General features: G+C 38.9%; 1 protein-coding gene across 50 annotated transcripts in view; it reads left to right on the top strand.

Moving 5' to 3' along the window:
• PICALM (phosphatidylinositol binding clathrin assembly protein) overlaps positions 1-13,858 on the top strand; it is a 112,744-nt gene extending 98,886 nt beyond the window's left edge. For 25 of the 50 annotated variants that reach the window (XM_074015010.1, XM_045370154.2, XM_074015009.1 and 22 more), the window contains 2 exons: positions 10,777-10,879; positions 12,481-13,858. In XM_074015010.1, coding sequence (XP_073871111.1) covers positions 10,777-10,869 — 93 coding nt within the window. In that variant the 3' untranslated portion in view covers positions 10,870-10,879; positions 12,481-13,858. The remainder of the gene's footprint in view (positions 1-10,776; positions 10,880-12,480) is intronic. The other 25 variants (XM_074015012.1, XM_074015005.1, XM_074015014.1 and 22 more) reach the window with 1 other exon arrangement.
• Positions 13,859-18,702: the final 4,844 nt, after the last annotated feature.

Below are 18,702 nucleotides of genomic sequence, written 5' to 3'. Positions count from 1 at the left end.
TCAAGCCATCCTCCCACCTTGGCCTCCTGAGTAGCTGAGATTACAGGTGTGCGCCACCACGCCTGGCTAATTTTTGTATTTTTTTTAGAGATGGAATTTTGCCATGTTACCCAGGCTGTTCTTGAACTCCTGAGCTCTAGCAGTTCACCTGCCTCAGCCTCCCAAAGTGCTGGGATTACAAGTGTGAGCCACCGCACCCACCAAGCATCTGCTCTTAACCCAAGTTTTATGTCCTGTTGCCTTCTAAAACCCACATAACCCTTTCGCAGAAACCAGAAAAGTGCCAGAATTTCCTTGTGCATGAAAAGAAACAGGGACAGAAATATCTTTTCCTAACTACTTTATATCAGAAGAGAAGTGAATGAGAACATTAGGGTAGTAAGTTTCTAGTTGAAAGATAAAATTTGAAATGAGTACTTAAGTATTACTGAAAAAGCAAATGAAGGAAGCAAATTGATAACTAGAAAAATAAAATCAGGCGGCAATGAAATGGTTCAAAGAAGCTTTGGTCTCTCTGCATAGTCATTTGAATCATTTGAAAGTCAGAATCTTAAATTTGTTAATGTTACTTTTAATTCTTTATAACTCCTTTGTTCTCCATGTGTCTGATCACAAAGTCCCACTAATTGTTTCTCTGCTGTAATTAGACCCACCCTTCTCCTTGCATTCTACAGCTTTCACCCAATGTTGGAACCTCTTTATTCACGCTGGTTTTGCAATAGTCACTCATGTTCTTTGCCTCCCCAATTTAATCCATTTTGTAAATACTGGAATAATCTTTTGTAGGCAGTATTTGTAGCACCTCTCTCCATACTCAAACATTTAGGGAGGTGAATCTTTTTTTGTGTGTGGGTGACAGAGTCTCTCTGTGTCCCCCAGGCTGGAGTGCAGTGGTGCGATTTCAGCTCACTGCAACCTCTGCCTCCTGTGTTGAAACTCGTGCCTCAGCCTCCCCAGCAGTTGGGATTATAGGCACACGCCACCACGCCCAGCTAATTTTTAGAAGAGACAGGGTTTCACCATGTTGGCCAGGCTGGTCTCAAACTCCTGGCCTCAAGTGATCTGCCTTCCTGGGCCTCCCAGAGTGTTGGAATTACAGGTGTGAGCCACTGTGCCCAGCCTAAGGAGGTGAATCTAAATATAACTGAAAATTTAAAGCCTTTTCTCAGCTTTCCTTCCATTTTATAACTACCTCATGAAGCCTCCCTATTTATAAGAATAATAATGAGTTAACGGAATATTCAAGTCTTCGATTCCATACTTTTACAATTCTCAATAAGTATCCAGTGTTCTGCTGTTATTTGTCTTTTCCAAAAGTCCTTCACCTGCCATAAAGTGGGTTTACTCTTTGTCCAGTCTTCAGTCGTCTCGTGTCCCTTTCACATCCTTATGAGATCTGGAATTCTTTTCCTTTTTCTGCATTATTTTTTCTTACAGACCTTGTGACTACCTGGCATCCATCCAATCTAGCAAGGGCCTTCTTTACTAAATTTAAGCTTCATGAAGGCAGGCTTCTCTGGCATGCTTACTTCTCTGTCCTTAGTTCCTGGAACGGTGCCTGACATGTAATAGTTTTTGTACATTTTTTGTTAAGTAAATGAATCACCTTGTAAACTTATCTTTTTCATCATATAACTTACTCTGCCCCTCCTTAATCTCTCATTTCACTTACTTGTAACCATTATAATAACTTACAGTGGTGTTTAAAATTGGTTTGATTTGTTGGCTAATAGTTATGGTGAGCTAAAACATTAGATGGCTCACCTGAGGATTGAAGACAGCTTTAACTTCATGATTGAACATTTTTAATAATTAAAAATTAAACTGTTGGCCAAACGCAGTGGCTCATGTCTATAATACTAGCACTTTGGGAGGCAGGAGGATCGCTTAAGTGCAAGGAGTTCCAGACCAACCTGGGCAACATAGTGAGACTCTCTTTGGTTTTTGAAAAAAATTAAACTGTTTATCTTTGAATTAGATTAGCTTTTTCTCAGGCTTTAATGTTTAATGATTCTCAGCCAGTCTCTTGGATTAATTTTGTCCATAGAATGCTAGCTGAAACCAAAATAATTTTTCTTAATGAATTACCTTTTAATTGTTCTTTCATTGTTTTGTTCCCTTTTTTCCAGTTGGATTAAAAAATCATTGAGGGCAGAGATCATCCATCTCTTTGTATGGGATAAAGTAAATGGTAGTTAAAATGAAAAATGAAATTCCATCAAAATGGAATCTTTTAATCAAATCTCAGTTCTACAGCTATTCCCAAAAGTTCTTCCTTGCTCTTTGAAGTGTTTGTTTTGAGAGCTGTTACTTACCAACAGCTTGTAGCTCTTGGTTTCTTGCCTGATTACTGTTAAATCAAGTTAACATTTTTGAGAGAACCCTAGCCCTCTCAGATATGTTTGTCTTGTTGCCATTTAGTGAGACATTCCAGTGTGTTGTGTGTTTTACATTTTATCTACGTTACTGTAAGCACTGCATTAGTGCTTGTTTGTGAGGAAGCAGCTAACACCTTAGCTCAGACTTGATTCAGTTCTTAAGGAAATTGTCATTATGGCTTTAATTTAGTAGACTGTGCTGTAGCTTTGAACTTATGAATTCCTGTACACATCCCTTTTTCTCCTTTTGTGTGTGTGTGTGTGTGTGTGTGTGTGTGTGCGTGTGTGTGTGCGTGTGTGTGCTGGGTCATTTTTCTGTATTTTTTAGATATTTTCATGGAATTGTTTAACAATGGATATTATATTTTTCTGTTTCATACCTAACATTGTAGCTGTCTTTAGTATGTTGTTCTACATTAGTGCATCTTCCTAGATGTTTAACTTCCTGGTAAATTCTAGGTCCTTGTGGTTTTCCTTTTGTTTCTCTTCTGTGCTTCCTCATGGTCTTACTGTTTCGTTACTTGGTACAGATTGCTAGTGTGTCTGGAAAGGGGACTCCTGCTTTCTCTTACTGGTGCTTTATGTAAATTCAAATGTCCATTGCTAAGCCAGTAGTTCATAAACTCATTCTATAGTTGCAGTACACAGCTATTATGTTACTAAGAATGAACACAATTATAATTTCAGTTTTCTTTTGAAAGTCATTGTGGTATGAAATAACACTTATTAAATGAATGTTTATATGGCAGTTTAGGTATTTTTGAAGCTCTTTGCGAGTGAGAAGGGTTGTTGTCATCTTATTATTTCTTTATGTGAAAAATTCCCACTGATCACATATCAATCTGCCTAGTTTCCCAAAAGCAATATGAAAAATACAGAGTATTACCTTTGGGCATTTAATTTTAAAATTAAGCGTATTAAAAGTTTTGTTGGTTTCTTTTTTGTTTTTGTTTGTTTTGTTTTGTTTTATTCTTTTTTTTTTTTTTTTTTTTTTTTTTTGAGACAGGGTCTCACTCTGTCACCCAGGCTGGAGTGCAGTGGCATGATCATGACTCACTGTAGCCTCAGCCTCCAGAGTAGCAAAGACTGCAGGCACATACCACCATGCCTGGCTAATTTTTAATTTTTTGTAGAGCGAGGGTACATCAGACTGGTCTTGAACTGACCTCAAGCAGTCCTCCTACCTTGGCTTCCCAAAGGACTGGGATTATAGGCATGAGCCACTGCTCCTGGCCAAGTTTTGTTGGTTTCTTGACTGGTATTAGGACTTTTTTTTAAAGGAGGACTGCCAGTTTTGTTTATGGAGGATATGGTTAAAAATGCAAAATGGCTGCTGCTTTTTGTTGTTTTTTGCAGTGGCTAATTTTAAATAAGTCTGACATCAGTTAAGTGCCTGAAGGGAAACGATGGCTTGTTGTGAGTGATTTTTATCCTTCTGAATGGGAACACTGTTGCTTTTAGATATTTGCATAATAAGTATTAGAAAAAGCCTTTTATTGTATTTAAGAACTAGTGGCTGCTTTTAGGCTTCGTTTTGGTTTTGTTTTTTGGTTTTGTTGTAGTTTTTTTACTCTCTTGGTGTGTTAATTGTGAATATTGGCAGTGCCTCCTCTGTCAGCCAATCTGCCCAGCTGGATTTCTGTGAAGAAGGCTTTTTGCCTTGTAAGCAGTGTGTTGTAATCATTCATCCTTGCCTACTACAGAATACCATGAGGGACATTTCCTTGGGGATTGGAATGTAGTACCATAGGTGAAAACTAGTTCTGTAGCTCCCAGTACACACCTGAATCATTCTAAACAGAAATGTTAGGAGTCTCATCTGCTGACCACTGTTGCTAACAAGACAACCTATAGAGTAAGACCTTGCTTGTTACTAGGTTTTTGCTGCGGACATTCTCCAAAAGGTAGAAATCTAATTTCTTGTCTTAATAAAGAAAACCAGAAAGTGTTCTTAAAATCTTGGGTGCCCGTGAAGTTCTGTAGAATCTTCCTGACAAACATCAGTGACCATGTGTGTTAATGTGTATACAGAAAGCATGGGAATGTATTGTCTCACATTTACTAGATAAGTTCCTTTAAAAACTTCTGTACTCCCACTTTAACTTTTTCCTGTAAATTCAATATAACCGTAAATTCTAGCTGAATTGAAATTAATTGGGATAGCAGAGTTTGAAGAGGGAAAAAACACCAGCCTTGGAACCAGCAGATCTGCATTAGAGTCTGTATTATAGTTTCCTAGTACTGCTGTAACAAAGTACCACAAACTTGATCAAACATATTAAAAGTTTTTAAGTTCTTAAAAAAGAAATTTGTTTTCTATCACCTCTGGAAAAATCAGAGTATCGGCAGAGCCATGCTGCCTCTGAATTTTCTAGGGGAGGATCCTTCCTTGACTTTTTCAGCTTTTGATAGCCCCAGTCGTTCCATAGTTTGCAGTTGTAGCCATTTAATCTCTACCTGTCACATGGTATTCTCTCTATGGGTCTCTACCTCCACGTGCCTCTCCTTATAAGGACACTAATCATCAAATTAGGGTCACTCCAATGACCTCATCTTAACTTGATTACATCTCCAAAGACCCTATTTCCAAGTAGGGTCAAATTTATGGGCACCAGAGGTTAGGACTTCAACACATCTTTTGGGGGGGTCACAATTCAACAGAGTCTTGACTTGACTCCTCAGCTAACCATGTGTTGAGAGCAAATTCTCTATGTAACTTTGAGCCTTAGTTTCCATACCTGTAAAATTGTGGTATTACTTTGTGTACTTTATCATTTTGCTTTAAGGATCAAATGAAAATATTTGAAACTAAGAAAATTTTTAAAGGTTGCCCTGTTTTTGGAAATTGTTCCTATTCCCTGAATTGTCCTTATTCTACAATTCTAAGAGGAGAATTGGGCACAGTGGCTCACACCTGTAATCTCAACACTTTTGGAGGCTAAGGTGGAAGAATCACTTGAGCCCAGGAATTGAAGGCTACAGTTAGCAATGATTATACCACTGTACTCCAGCCTGGGCAACAGGACTAGACTCTGTCTTTGGGGGAGAAAAGTTTTAGAGAGGTTCAGATAAAATGTACATTCAAAGTGGAATGCTCTCAGGTCACTGTGTGGCGTCCCCTAAAAAATGGGTAATGCGGGCCAGGCACAGTGGCTCACGCCTGTAATCCCAGCAGTTTAGGTGTCTGAGGGGCGTGGATCACGAGGTCAGGAGTTCGAAACCAGGCTGACCAGCATGGTGAAACCCCGTCTGTACGAAAAATACAAAAATTAGCTGGGCATGGTGGCAGGCACCTGTGGTTCCAGCAACTCAGGAGGCTGAGACAGGAGAATTGCTTGAACCCGGCAGGGGAAGGTTGCAGTGAGCCGAGATCGCACACTGCACTCCACCTAGGCGAGAGTGAGATTCTCTCTCAAAAAAAAAACCAAAACAACAACAACAAAACAAAATGGGTAATGCATTCAAGGTGACAGGGTTAATGTTGGCATAACTTTGTTATGTTGTTGATAGGCAGAAACCCAAAGTGGGGTTTTGTTGAGCATAAACACAAGAAGCAATTATTTGTGGCACTAGACTTAACCCAAAGGATAGACCCCTACATGTATATAGTAGAGAAATCCTGTCTTTTAGCCCTGACAGAGGAAGCTGAGGAATCGCATTATCTTTAATATAAGCAAATGAAATGCAGCAGTGTATATTTTTATCCCTAAGCAACTGGATTCAATGTACCACTAATGGCCTGGTCATGTTCTAAACATTACCCCAAAACAGCCTAACTGTTCTGTGACTCAGTGTCTCTGTGGAATCCTATTTAGTAGTACCATGGTCTCTAAATATTTTGATTACACAGCAGTATTAGGACATTGTCTAAGTCTGTGCTGATGTAACAGAATACCATAGACTGGGTAGTTTATAAAGAGCAGAAATGTATTGGCTCACAGTTCTGGAGGCTGGAAAGTCTAGTATCAAGGTGTTGGGATTTGGCAAGGGCCTTCTTGGTGCATGATAATATGGTGGAAGGTATCACACAGCAGGCAGAAAGCAGAGAGAGAACAAAAGGGGGCGAACCCACTCCCTTGATGAGAACCTAAATACCTCTTAAAAGTCCTAACTCTCAATACTGTTTACAATGGCAACCAGATTTAAACAAGAGTTTTGTAAGAAACATTCAAAACCATAGCAAGTATGTAACATGACTGTGTGTGTATTTATAGATTACATTCATATATTTCTACAACAATATATGAGGTACATTTAAAACATGCAAAAATAGGAATTTTTAAAAATAGTACAGTTGTAATAATTTCTTTGTACACCCCACTTTGGAGACTGTTTTTATATGGAGCTTGTTTTATCACCAAAAGGCATTTTAATTTTGCACATTTTAGAATTCTTACAATGTGTAAGTGACTGCTACTTACTGAACAAGGGACAGATAAAGTCTTTCTTGCACCTGAGCAGCCTAAAGGTGAATGTAATACAGATGGATAAGTGACTGGTTGATAATAGAATGAGAGCCCTTATAAGAAAGACATACAGAGCACAGCAGAAGAGCAAGAACAACACAGAGGCAATGACATTTGAACTAGGCCACTTATAACTGTAGATGAACATTTGATGGTAGGTAGTAGGGAAGATGGAACTAAGAATATTTGAGCTGCTTAATATATGCCAGGCAGCATGCTGAGTGCTTATGTTCATTTAATTCTCAAGACAGCCATAAGCAGGAATACAGGTATTGGGCCTGGTATTCTAAATCCCATTTTATAAGAGAGTTAGGATTAGATTCAGTTCCATCTTTCTACAAAACCTGGCACTGTTGTTCCAAGCAAAGGGAGTACAATCCATTTTTCTCTTAAGATGTTGATTTTGCCAATGAGACAAAATAAATCTCTACAGCATTGTTAAGTTTCTATCCAGGCTTTTGGGTGACTGAAAAATTAAAATGTAAAGATGTGGCAAAGTTGGTTCTCTAAGAATTTTAAGTACAGCCAAATGATATGTCACAAGTTTTTTCCTAAATATCCAACTATTTAGTCTTTCATAAGCTTTTAATTCCACTAGGCTGACTTTCTAGATTGTTGGTGTTTTCTTGTTCTAACCTGAAATTTTCTTTGTTTAGTGTTAAACAGGAGTATAACGAAGGAGTAACCATTTTTATTTTACGATAGTCTGTCAATAGACTTTTTTTTTTTTAACCTTCTTTAAGCTAGGTGTGTTTGTCCTTTATTAAAGTCAGTCTGACCCATCCTGTACCACATTGCAGGACCTTAACTTAAAAAAAAAGCCAGGTGTGGTGGTGCATGCCTGTAATCCCAGCTACTTGGGAGGCTGAGATAGGAAAATCACTTGAGCCCGGGAGATTGAGGTTGCAGTGACCTGTGACTGCGCCACTGCACTTCAGCCTGGGTGACAGAACAAGACAATGTTGATAGATAGATTATATGAAACACACTCTATAACCAAAAAAATCATTGCTCTGGATATAATGCAAAGATTTTGGTAACATTTTACTGTATTTTTTTGTAAAGATTGATTAGAGTAGTGGAGGAGGGGAGAAGGAATTTAAGAGATACTATCATCAACCACTTGCAGATTTTAGTATTTTGATTTATATGCTGTTCTTCTCAGTATTTTGTTTTTCTGTACATGAGAAAAGACTTTGTCTGTATTGGACCATTACGATTGACCATTTTGTTTAAGACATCTTCAGTTGTGACATAGGTCATTTTGATTTGAACGAACTGGTAGCTATACCAGTTATTTTTTGGCTCTGTGGGAATTTTGGGATAGAGAATGTTATTTGAAATAAATAGATAAAGGCTCTTTTTGTTTGTGTTTTGTTTTAGTTTTATTTGTGATAGATACCTGGCAACATAGTAGTAGGGCTTGACTGAAAAGATCAATTATGATTTGTCTTGGTGTCCAGAACAACAAATAACATGCTCTCTTGTAAAATTTGATGATTTTGTGATTTATGTGAATAGCTGTCTTTTTGTTGCTGGTTTGTATTTTTAATTTTTTATCCTCTAGTACTTTTTATGCCTTTTTATGTTCTTTAGCAACCCTACATCATGTTCTTTAATTTACTCACAGGAATAAGTAGAGTCGAGCCAGCTCTTATAGTTTTAAAATTCTCCTACTTCTCACCCACCAAGATCCCATTGCCTCTTCATGCTATTTTGTTCTTGATTTTCCTGAGCAGTAACTGGGCTAATGAAGCACATTTCCTTTCCTTCTCTTATTTACTCTCTGGGGTGACTACTTTGTCACCAGTGCAAGGTGTGTCTGTGCTTTGGAAAAGATGCCAGGAAGGGGTAGGATGGTCAGGGGCTGCTGAGTGTCCCACTCCTTGGAGCTGTGCAGTCAGCCAAGCTAGCCCTGGCTACGATTTCATCTGCTTGATACGGATATTAATGATAAGAAACTTATTCCAAGGATGTTGTCTTGTTTTCTTGTTGGTGGTCTCTGTCATGTTTTAGTTTGGCTACATTTTTATAGACATAAGACGTGTATGTATGTGTTTTACCAATTTAAGAGACTACTAGAAGTTCTAATAAAAAACCAACTCTTTTTCCCAAGGAAAAATGATCCTTTTCAACATTGTTTATAAGCCTCTAGGGCTTGTTTAGCAGTATGCTCACATATTGAGAATGGATTTTTCTCTTCTATATTCTTCAGGGGCATTTTACTGTGGGTCTGTCAGGTCTTCAGACTGCTACCCTCATGAAAACATGTGATTTAAGAAGGTAATTCAGTGTAGGGCTGTCATAGGAAACTTCTGATTTTAGATGCAGCCTATCTGCAATAAGTAGGATTTGCTGTTGCTGTTGTTTTAACTTCAGGTGAAAGAAAATCTGCTTCAGAGAGAAACGAAGTTAATCTTGGAGATAAGTGTGGATGTTGGACTCCCTCCAGCTCAGTAATTGATGATCGCTTTACTTGAAATCATTCTGCTTTTGATTGGCCATCCATGGTAGCGCTGAAGAGGGAGGAGGGGGAATCTTTCCAGTTGTTACACCTTAATTTGTCTCTGCGTGGATGATATTTGAAACCTCAAGCCCAGGCATGCTGCTCTGTCCTCCCATCTGTAGCTGCCTGCGTGATTCCATCATGCTTCCATTTGTCTCTTCCTATTGTCTTTGAACATTTGTTTTTGGGAACAAGATATGCATTAGGAAATTACTCAACCCTGAGTATAACTGATGGCTATAAATTGATCTTGGCATCCAGAACAAATTGCATATACTAGTGATGTAATATTTGCTGAAGCTCATTGGCTGTTCATTCTCTATAGTGCTTTTCCAAAATAAATAAATAAATAAATAAAGAGGTAGAAATGAAATCACTTGGCACCAGCAAAGAAATCTTCTGTAGGATTTGAATGTTGAAGTATGAATTGAAACTATTTCCAGTTAGTCAACTTTTATTGCTCAGTTGTACATCCCTAAAAGAATAGCTGATTTTGTAATAGTTCTGTGCTTACATGGTTTGCAGTCTTATAGAGGGAGAAAAAGAATTAAAAGCTTGTTCCAAAGTAAAATGGTTCATGTTGGGTTTGAAACGCTCGTGTCAGCTTAATGAAGGATACATGTATGAAAATTAGTATCTTGTTCAAGAATAGTCTATCTTTGGGAGAATAAAGGTACATACTGAGTTCAGTGGTTTACTTGCCTTACAGTATATTCGAATTAAACAATAGGACAGATTTTAAGAATCAAGTAAATATGTCCAAACAGGAAGCAGGATCCAAGATCTTAAGTATTCCCCATATTCAGGGCAGTATGTGGACAGTTACAGTAGATGACCTCTAAGGTCCCTTTCACCTCCCACAGTGTGTGTGTCAGCTGCAGTTTGTCCAGATAAACGAGCAGGAGACAACTTCATGTGAAAAGTGTGTGAACCTAGGACAGGACTTTTCGACCCTTATGAAGAAAGAAAGGAAAGAATATTGCAGCTAGATGTGTTGGCTCTGGACTGAGGTCAGAGTTGCACAGCTTTGGACAGATAGCCTGGGCACAGGAAACATGTTCTCTCGATTTTAAACAAAAATGCAATTATGTATTCCCTCCCCTATCCGCCCCACCGCCCCCCCATACACACATTAAAATTCTTAACCATGGATCAGCTTATATCAACCTTTTGGGTAAAAGACATTATTCCTTTGAAATTTCAGAAGCAAGAGTTTGTTTTCTGAAAAACACATGCCATTGCATACCTTTTAACTTGACATGCTACTGAAACTTTTGTCTTAATCCATTTTCTACAAAGACTGCCCTTATATTTATTAAAGATGACAAAACAAAAACCACTTCTTCTTTCATACATTTTCTGTTTTCATGTTCTGTCATTCTGAGATCTTTTTTTCTTTCCCTCTCTCTGTCTTCTTTTCCCCCAGCTGTCGGCAGCATCCAGCCCCTCCAGTCACAGTCCTCACAGAGCTTCAGGAAAGGACCCTTTTGCAGAGCTCTCTTTGGAGGATTTCTTATAAATCACTTTAGGTATTGCTGCTTGTTGTGGGAGATGGGGACTTAAAAACAATTACCAAACATTAAACACAATTCACGCTTCTCTTTCATTTCTTTAAAGGACTCTAGGTTCCCTCTCCTCTTCCTCCTCTTCCTCTATTCTTTAGGTGCAGAATGAAAAGATAGGACATAAGGAAAAACAACTTTTGGAAAATATCTTTAACATAATTAAAGTAATCTCACCCACTGCTCACAGTAAATGGATGAGATCGGATAAAGTTTGCTTTTTAATTAAGGGCAAGTGAATACTTAAGCCCTGTTGATTAGAAGGATTCTGCATATGATCCACACTGCCTCTGTTTGCTGGAAGACAGTGCAATTTGTTCTTCTTGGTGCTCTAGCCCCCAGTTTAGATATACCTTCTAGATCTTTGGGAGTTTATAGTCTTCTGATTTGGCAAGTTTATTAGCACGTCTACTTCAGTAATAGATCTTTGGATGGTCAGTTTAAGGGAAATCGTGAGTGAAATATCTTTGAATGAACAGTGGTACCCTATTGAAAAATATTTTTTATGGCTCTTTCAGATTTTTATTTATGTTAATAAAAATGACTTAGTATAGTATTACTGTTCCCTTTATTATCTCTAATTGTATATCATTTGGAAATAATACTTCAAATTTTGCTTCCCAAATGAAATTTTGCGTGTGGTATTTGTGCTTATGGAGAGATTTTTCTGAACTTGTCATGAAAAAATAGGTCATTGATCTTTCTTCTCCTCCTCCACATGCTATTCCTCGATTTTTAGCAGTTAAGTATTTGGCCCGGATGTGGTTGCTTATGCCTGTAATCCCAGCACCCTGAGAGGCTGATGCAGGAGGATCACTTGGGGCTAGTACTTCAAGATCAGTGTGGGCAATATGATGAGACCCTAGTCTCTACCCCTCCCAAAAAAATAGCCAGCTGTGGTGGCGACTGTCTGCAGTCCTAGCTATTCAGGAGGCTGAGGCAGGAGGGTTGGTTGAGTCCAGGAGGTCCAGCGAGCTTTTCTTTTTTTCCAAGATGGAGTTTTGCTCTTGTCGCCCAGGCTGGAGTGCAGTGGCATGATCTCAGCCCACTGCAACCTCTGCCTCCCGGGTTCAAGCAATTCTCCTGTCTCAGCCTCCCAAGTAGCTAGGATTACAGGCGCCCGCCACCACACCTGGCTAATTTTTGTATTTTTAGTAGAGACAGGGTTTCACCGTATTGGCCAGGCCAGTCTCGAACTCTCGAACTCACCTCAGGTGATCCGCATGCCTCAGCCTCCCAGAGTGCTGGGATTACAGATGTGAGCTACGGTGCCCAGCCAGTGAGCTTTGATCACGCCACTGCAGTCCAGCCTAGACAGCAGAGCAAGACCCTGTCTCAAAAACAACAACAAAAAAAATCATTATTTGGAAGTCCCTATATGTGTCAAATATTGGGCTCTCTGGCACATAAGTTTGTAATACTGACTTTGTTTTATAAACAGGGTTTGTGATTAGCATGTTGTGAACACTTCTGGGCCAGTTAAATGGTAAAGACCGCAAAGCATTTTTACTTAGGAGAAGACATCCTACAATACAATGAATTAACATACCCACTTTTTTTTTTTCCAGATACAGTTTATGTAACTTGATGGAAGAAAATGGAATTACTCCAAAAAGACAAGTGCTCAAGCAGCAAAATCCTTACTTCCAGCAAAATCCAAACTGCTGTCTCTTAAATCTCTTAAACTCTCTTCTTCCACTAGAATGCTACAAGTAACTCAGTGAAGGCCCATGAAGGAAATTGGGACTAGTTTATAGGAGAACGTATCAATACAGTTTATAAAGCCAAGAATTGCTATGATTTAAGACTAAGATCTGTCTTTTTGGTGACTAACCCTTCAGTTCTTTCAACTCCTGTTAATACCCATAATCAGTAACCTATCAAGAAAAGCCCTTATTTGGAAAGTGTGAAATTTGTATTTGGAAAAGCTGCCTGGAGAGAAGAACTGTGTCCTTTACTGTATTTCAACAGGACTCTTTTGAGGGATCAAAATTAAAACTCCTAATTATGCATTATCTTTCTTTTCTCCAGTCCTCACAAATACAGAAACAGTAACTGAAATTAACTTTTCTTTTTTAAAAAAAAATTATACTCAGTTTGCAGTAGACATTCCTTAAGTATTTGTATTTATTTATGATTATCAATTTTACATAACATTAATATTGTATCAGACCTCCTTATGCAAATGAGTATGGATGTGCACAGTATGTTTGATTTTTATCCACAAGAATGAATCTGATTCAGAATGCTTTTCTCAGCTGACATACAGAGCACTAAATATTTTAAGGCAAGTCCATAGGTCTGAATCTCTTAAGAATTCTCAGCCTCTATGGGATATTAGGGAAGCATTATAAATGCATTAATCCTTATAGTCAATTCTGTGCCTAGGATTTTGCCAGGGAACAGTTCACTGACTAGGAAAAGCACTACATTTTAAATTCAGCATTAGTGCATTGGGAAGGATCTTTACTGCTTTGTGCTTGGCATGTCATTATTTTCCATTTGACATTAGGGCCTTTCCAAAATGAATGTGAGGAATTGCTTTCACTTCAAGACTTTCCTTCTTTTCACTAAAACTCTAGAAGGTGTTACAAGGGGGGGTAAGGGGGGCAAAGTCCTTGAACCTTTTATTTGGCTCGTGCCATGTTATGATCCATGTACCTTTTAAATAAGGGACAATAGTATCTTTAAAGTTAATGTCTAGCCAAGAGTTTAGTAAACGAAGAATTAAACTGCACTGTTGATCGGTGCTTTGTGTAAATACATCTTTAACATTTGGGTTGAGAGGGGCCTTAAGAAGGACAGTTCATTGTAGGAAAGCAATTCTGTACATGAGTTTAAGCATTCTTGTTGCATTGTCTCTGCAGATTCTATTTTTGTTTACAATATTAAAATGTATGTTAGCAAAATGGGTGGATTTTCAAATAAAATGCAGCTTCCACAAAACTTTTGTTATGGTATTCTGGTCTGAGATGCATTTTCATTTTCCCTTTCTCTTTTTATTATCATCAATATCATCATTTTTCCCTAATAAAAGTATACCCAGGTGATTATATTTGTTGGTTTAGTAACATGGAAGGTTTTATATAAATTTTCAAAAAGATGTCTCTTTACACTTTTTGTTACCTTGTAGACTCTTACTGATAAACGCAACTACTTATTAAAATTGTTCACTTTCTGTCTTTTGATCAGATGCCTTTAGTCAGGTAAGTTTAAGGGATAATATGCAGTTAAGTGTAACGTTTCGGTACATACAATTACATCTGCCAAAGAAACCTTTGATTGTATCATGTTGCCTATTTAGTAGTGCATAGGGTTCAGAGTACATGATAAAGGATTAAAAGCTTTGCATTGATAAGTGTCTGCATAATATTTGCTGTGATTGGAGAAAAAATGTAGTCATAGCCAATACATTTTATCAGCTTCTAAGTTTCACTGTTATTAAACCATTTTCATATAAACTGGGAAATTGTACTTTTATAAGTTATTCTCCTTTACAAATTTTTGTCTCTTCTGATGTTTGAGGAGGTGTTTATATTTAAGGTCTGTGGCTTGTTTCTTTCATATTGCCTTATTTTTTTTTTAAGTATGTTTCAGTATGTGACGTGCTTCATAGCCATTTTTATTTTGTTGTTTAAACAACTTTTGGGCTGTGTTTGATAAGTATTATCCACATTTTACCCATTCTATATGCAGAAATCAGAAAAGGAGCTGGGTGCAGTGGCTCACACCCGTTATTCCAGTAATTTGGGAGGCTGAGGTGCATGATCACTTGAGCCCAGGAGTTCAAGACCAGCCTGGGCAACATGGTGAAACGCTGTCTGTACCAAAAATACAAAACTTAGCCAGGTGTATGCCTATAGTCCCAGCTACTTGGGAGACTGAAGTGGTAGGATCACCCAAGTCCAGGAGGTTGAGGCTGCAGTGAGCTGGGATCACACCACTGCACACTCCAGCCTGGATGACAGAGTGAGACCCTGTTTTAAAAAAAAAAGGAACTTGCCCAGATCAGTAAGTTAACAGATGAAAATCAAATCTTTGATTTCATGGTCCGTTGTTCTCTCTGTGACCTGCTGTCACATAATTTAAATATATAAACTGACATGGAGATTTTTTCCCTCTGCAATCTAGACTGATGGTCACTCTTTATTCCCAGTGGTCTTTAGTGAAGCACATTTCCTGCCTCCTCCTCTGATGCCCAGACATCGTTGACAAGGAAGAATGCAAACATGCGACAAGAGCATCTTTAACCAAAATATGAGTGAAGTAAATCAGCTGTTGATTACATAACTACATCAGGCTGTAAACTCATACATGCTCACATCATTTTACTATCCAGTTAGCAAGTAGGTATTGGCTGAAATAAATCCAGTTAGCAAGTAAGTATTGGCTGAAATAAGAGAGAAGACTGTAAGCAGAGGACAACTATACCTGTCCCAAATCATTTTCAAAATTATTTGCCTTTGATTTAACATCTGTCAGCATTCAGCATTTTTAAAAAGGTATCCCTTTCTTAACCAGTGACTATGAGAATACATATTTCGGAAGAGGACTTCCTTATGTTAGCCTAGGAGTCTTCTGCTTTTCCAGAAGCCAACAAAATGTGACTTATGGGAAATAGGCCTTTATGGGATGTTTTTCTTGAACTAAAAATAATTTCAAGATTCTTCTCGTTTATCATAACTCACAGACACGCTTCCAAACTCTGTTTGCTTATTCTACAAAATTCCATGGAGAAAAAAAATATCTCTTCAGAGTGAGTGTGGCTCTTGTGTGCTAGCAGTGACCAGGTCACAGTGTATGGAGACACCACAGTACTAAGCCAAATGAATTTATTCTTGCCTTCCAGGAAAGATACTTCACAGCTTTCATCAGTGGCCTCTGCAGTCAGCTTAGATCTTTGTTCTGCCACACTTGCTGCCATTCATGGGTGTGACTAGCCCATCTGGAATTCTGCTGTCTAAAGTTTCAGAAAAGAAATCCTGCATTATCATCCATGCAGTCTCTCACTGAAAACATTAAGCTCATTTCTTGCTGTTACTAAGAAGTAAAGTCCTGTTTGAAGTATCGCCAATCCAAAAGGTTTTCTGTGTTCCTAGCTTGTATTCCTAGTCTAATTTTAGCATAAGCACTCACTGTGTCCCATTTGTTGTTGATGTAGTATGTAGATGTAGTTGTATGAAACCACATTGTTAAAGTTAATGAAAGTTCTTTCTATGGTATTTGTTCTGGGGCAGATGTAACTTGAAGCAAAGATTAAACTGATTTTAGGCAGACAACTAGGAGAGAAAGGTGAGGTTAGAAAAAGTTTTGTTTTCTGATAAGCTCTGGTTCAAAATACCTTTTTATCTAATACAAAAGATAATTTTAGGCCAGTGCAGTGGCTCATGTCTGTAATCCCAACACTTTGGGAGGCCAAAGTGGGCGGATCACTCGGGCCCAGGAGCTTGAGACCAGCCTGGCCAACATGGTGAAACCCCGTCTCTACAACATTGAAAAAAAATATAAGTCCCAGCCACTCAGAACGCTGAGATGGGAGGATCACTTGAACCCAGAATGGTTGATGGTGCAGTGAGCAGAGGTCACGCCACTGCACTCCAGCCTGGGCAACAGAGTGAGGTGAGACCGTGCTTTAAAAAAAAACAACAAAAAAAATTGTTTTTGTTTTGAGATGGAGTCTTGCTCTGTTGCCCAGGCTGTAGTGCAGTGGCGTGATCTCAGCTCACTGCAACCTCCATCTCCGGGGTTCAAGCAATTCTCCTGCCTCAGGCGTCTGCCACCATGCCTGGCTAATTTTTGTATTTTAATAGAGATGGGATTTCACTACGTTGGCCAGGCTGGTCTCGAACTCCTGACCTTGAGTGATCCCGCCTCCACCTCCAAAGGGCTGGGATTACAGGCGTGAGCCACCACACCCAGCCTAAAGTTGGTTTTGAAATAAAAATTGTGTGTGATTGACCTTGAGAGCTAAACCTTGCTCTGTTGGAGCTTTCCCCAGTTAGGTACCCTGCCTGTCTTTCTTGAGCCTTAGTCCCTTGGCAGCTGTCCTGTGCTCTGGATAAACAAGTACTGAGTTACCGTGCCTCTGACTGAGACCGTAGGGAAGAAAATACCAAGTAGCCCCCCACTCAGGCTGTCTAGGGAGTCGGGTTTCTTTAACTTTTAAGAACACTACATGGAAGCATTAAGCACACCACACTGTCACTGCCAGCTAGCTTAGTGGCTGTGTAAGCCACAAAATATGAAATCTGCATATCTGGTCAATTTTGTCCTAAGAAGGGTAGTAGTGTTAGTCTGTTCTTGGCGTTGCTATAAATACCTGAGGTTAGGTAATTTACAAAGAAAAGAGGTTTAATTGGCTCATGGCAGGCTGCATGGCACTGGCTTCTGGTGAAGCCTCAAGGAGCTTTTACTCGTAGCCAAAGACAAGAGAGCAGGCCTGAGAGAAGAAGCAAGGGAGTGTGGCGGGAGACTTGAAAACAATCAAATCTCACTTGAAGTAACTGAGCAAGGGGATAGTGCTAAACCATGAGGGATCCAAACATCCAAACCATATCAAGGTAGAAACTGAAATGAACTTCACTTCCTTTTAATTACATATTGAAGGGAAGCTTCAAGGGCCAGAAGAAGACAGAGACACTGAAGTAGAAGGGGAGGATTCAGTGGGAGATCCCAAGAAGCCTAGCAAGCGTTCTTCTAAGGTAAGTGCAGGGATAGCTGTGCTCATTTGCTTGGTGTTTATAGTAATTGTCATCAGGAGCTAATATTTTACAACTGTACTGATGTGCAGAACTTAAAATTCATCGTGGCCAGAATTTACATTTTGTGTGGACCAAAAATAGAAATGAAAACATGGGAGTTCACTTAGACTTACAAAGTTACAGTAAATTAAACTGATTTGATACTGGCCCAGAAGACACAAAGAGAATAGGACAGTAAGCCTAATAACTGACAAGTGTTTAAATATGTGGTAGAGTAGCATTTCAAAAGAGTCAAGAAAAGATGGACTATTTAATAAGCCAATTTTACCAGCACCAAATACCTACTTAGAGAAGGGGCAAGTGATCTGCTGTCCTCCGCCTCTCAAAGTGCTGGGATTACAGGCGTGAACCACCACACTCAGCCAAGAATATACATATTTCAGAGGTGGTTCACATCTGTAATCCCAGCAGTTTGGGAGGCCGAGGCAAGAGGATCACTTGAGCCCAGGAGTTAAAGACTAGCCTGGGCAACATAGTGAGACCTCATCTCTCTGTAGATTAAGATATATATATACACGCACACATATACACACATATATATAATATATATATATAAGCTAATTTTAGGTGAGTACAGTGGCTCGTATCTGTAATCCCGACACTTTGGGAGGCCAAAGTGGGCCTCCCAAAGTGTGTGTGGGTGTATGTATATAAATACATACACACATAGAATACATACTAATAAAAAATAGGTATAGCCAAATAGGAAAAAGGAAAGAATATGATAAAAATAGTTCACCAAAGAAGAAATACTAATGATCAATGGAAAAAAAAAATCATCTTTAGTAGTAACTAAAGAATTCAAATGAATCCAGGCACAGTGGCTCACGCGTGTAATCACAGCACTTTGGGAGGCCGAGGCAGGTGGATCACTTGAAACCAGGAGTTTGAGACCAGCCTGGCCAACATGGTGAAACCCTGTCTCTACTGAAAATATACAAAAATGAGCTGGACGTGGTGGCGCATGCCTGTAATCTCAACTATTCAGGAGGCTGGAAGCAGGAGAATCACTTGAACCTGGGAGGCAGA

This window comes from Macaca fascicularis, chromosome 14 (genome assembly GCF_037993035.2).
Source record: "Macaca fascicularis isolate 582-1 chromosome 14, T2T-MFA8v1.1".
NCBI lineage: Eukaryota > Metazoa > Chordata > Mammalia > Primates > Cercopithecidae > Macaca > Macaca fascicularis.
This window is presented reverse-complemented; position numbering and strand designations above follow the sequence as displayed.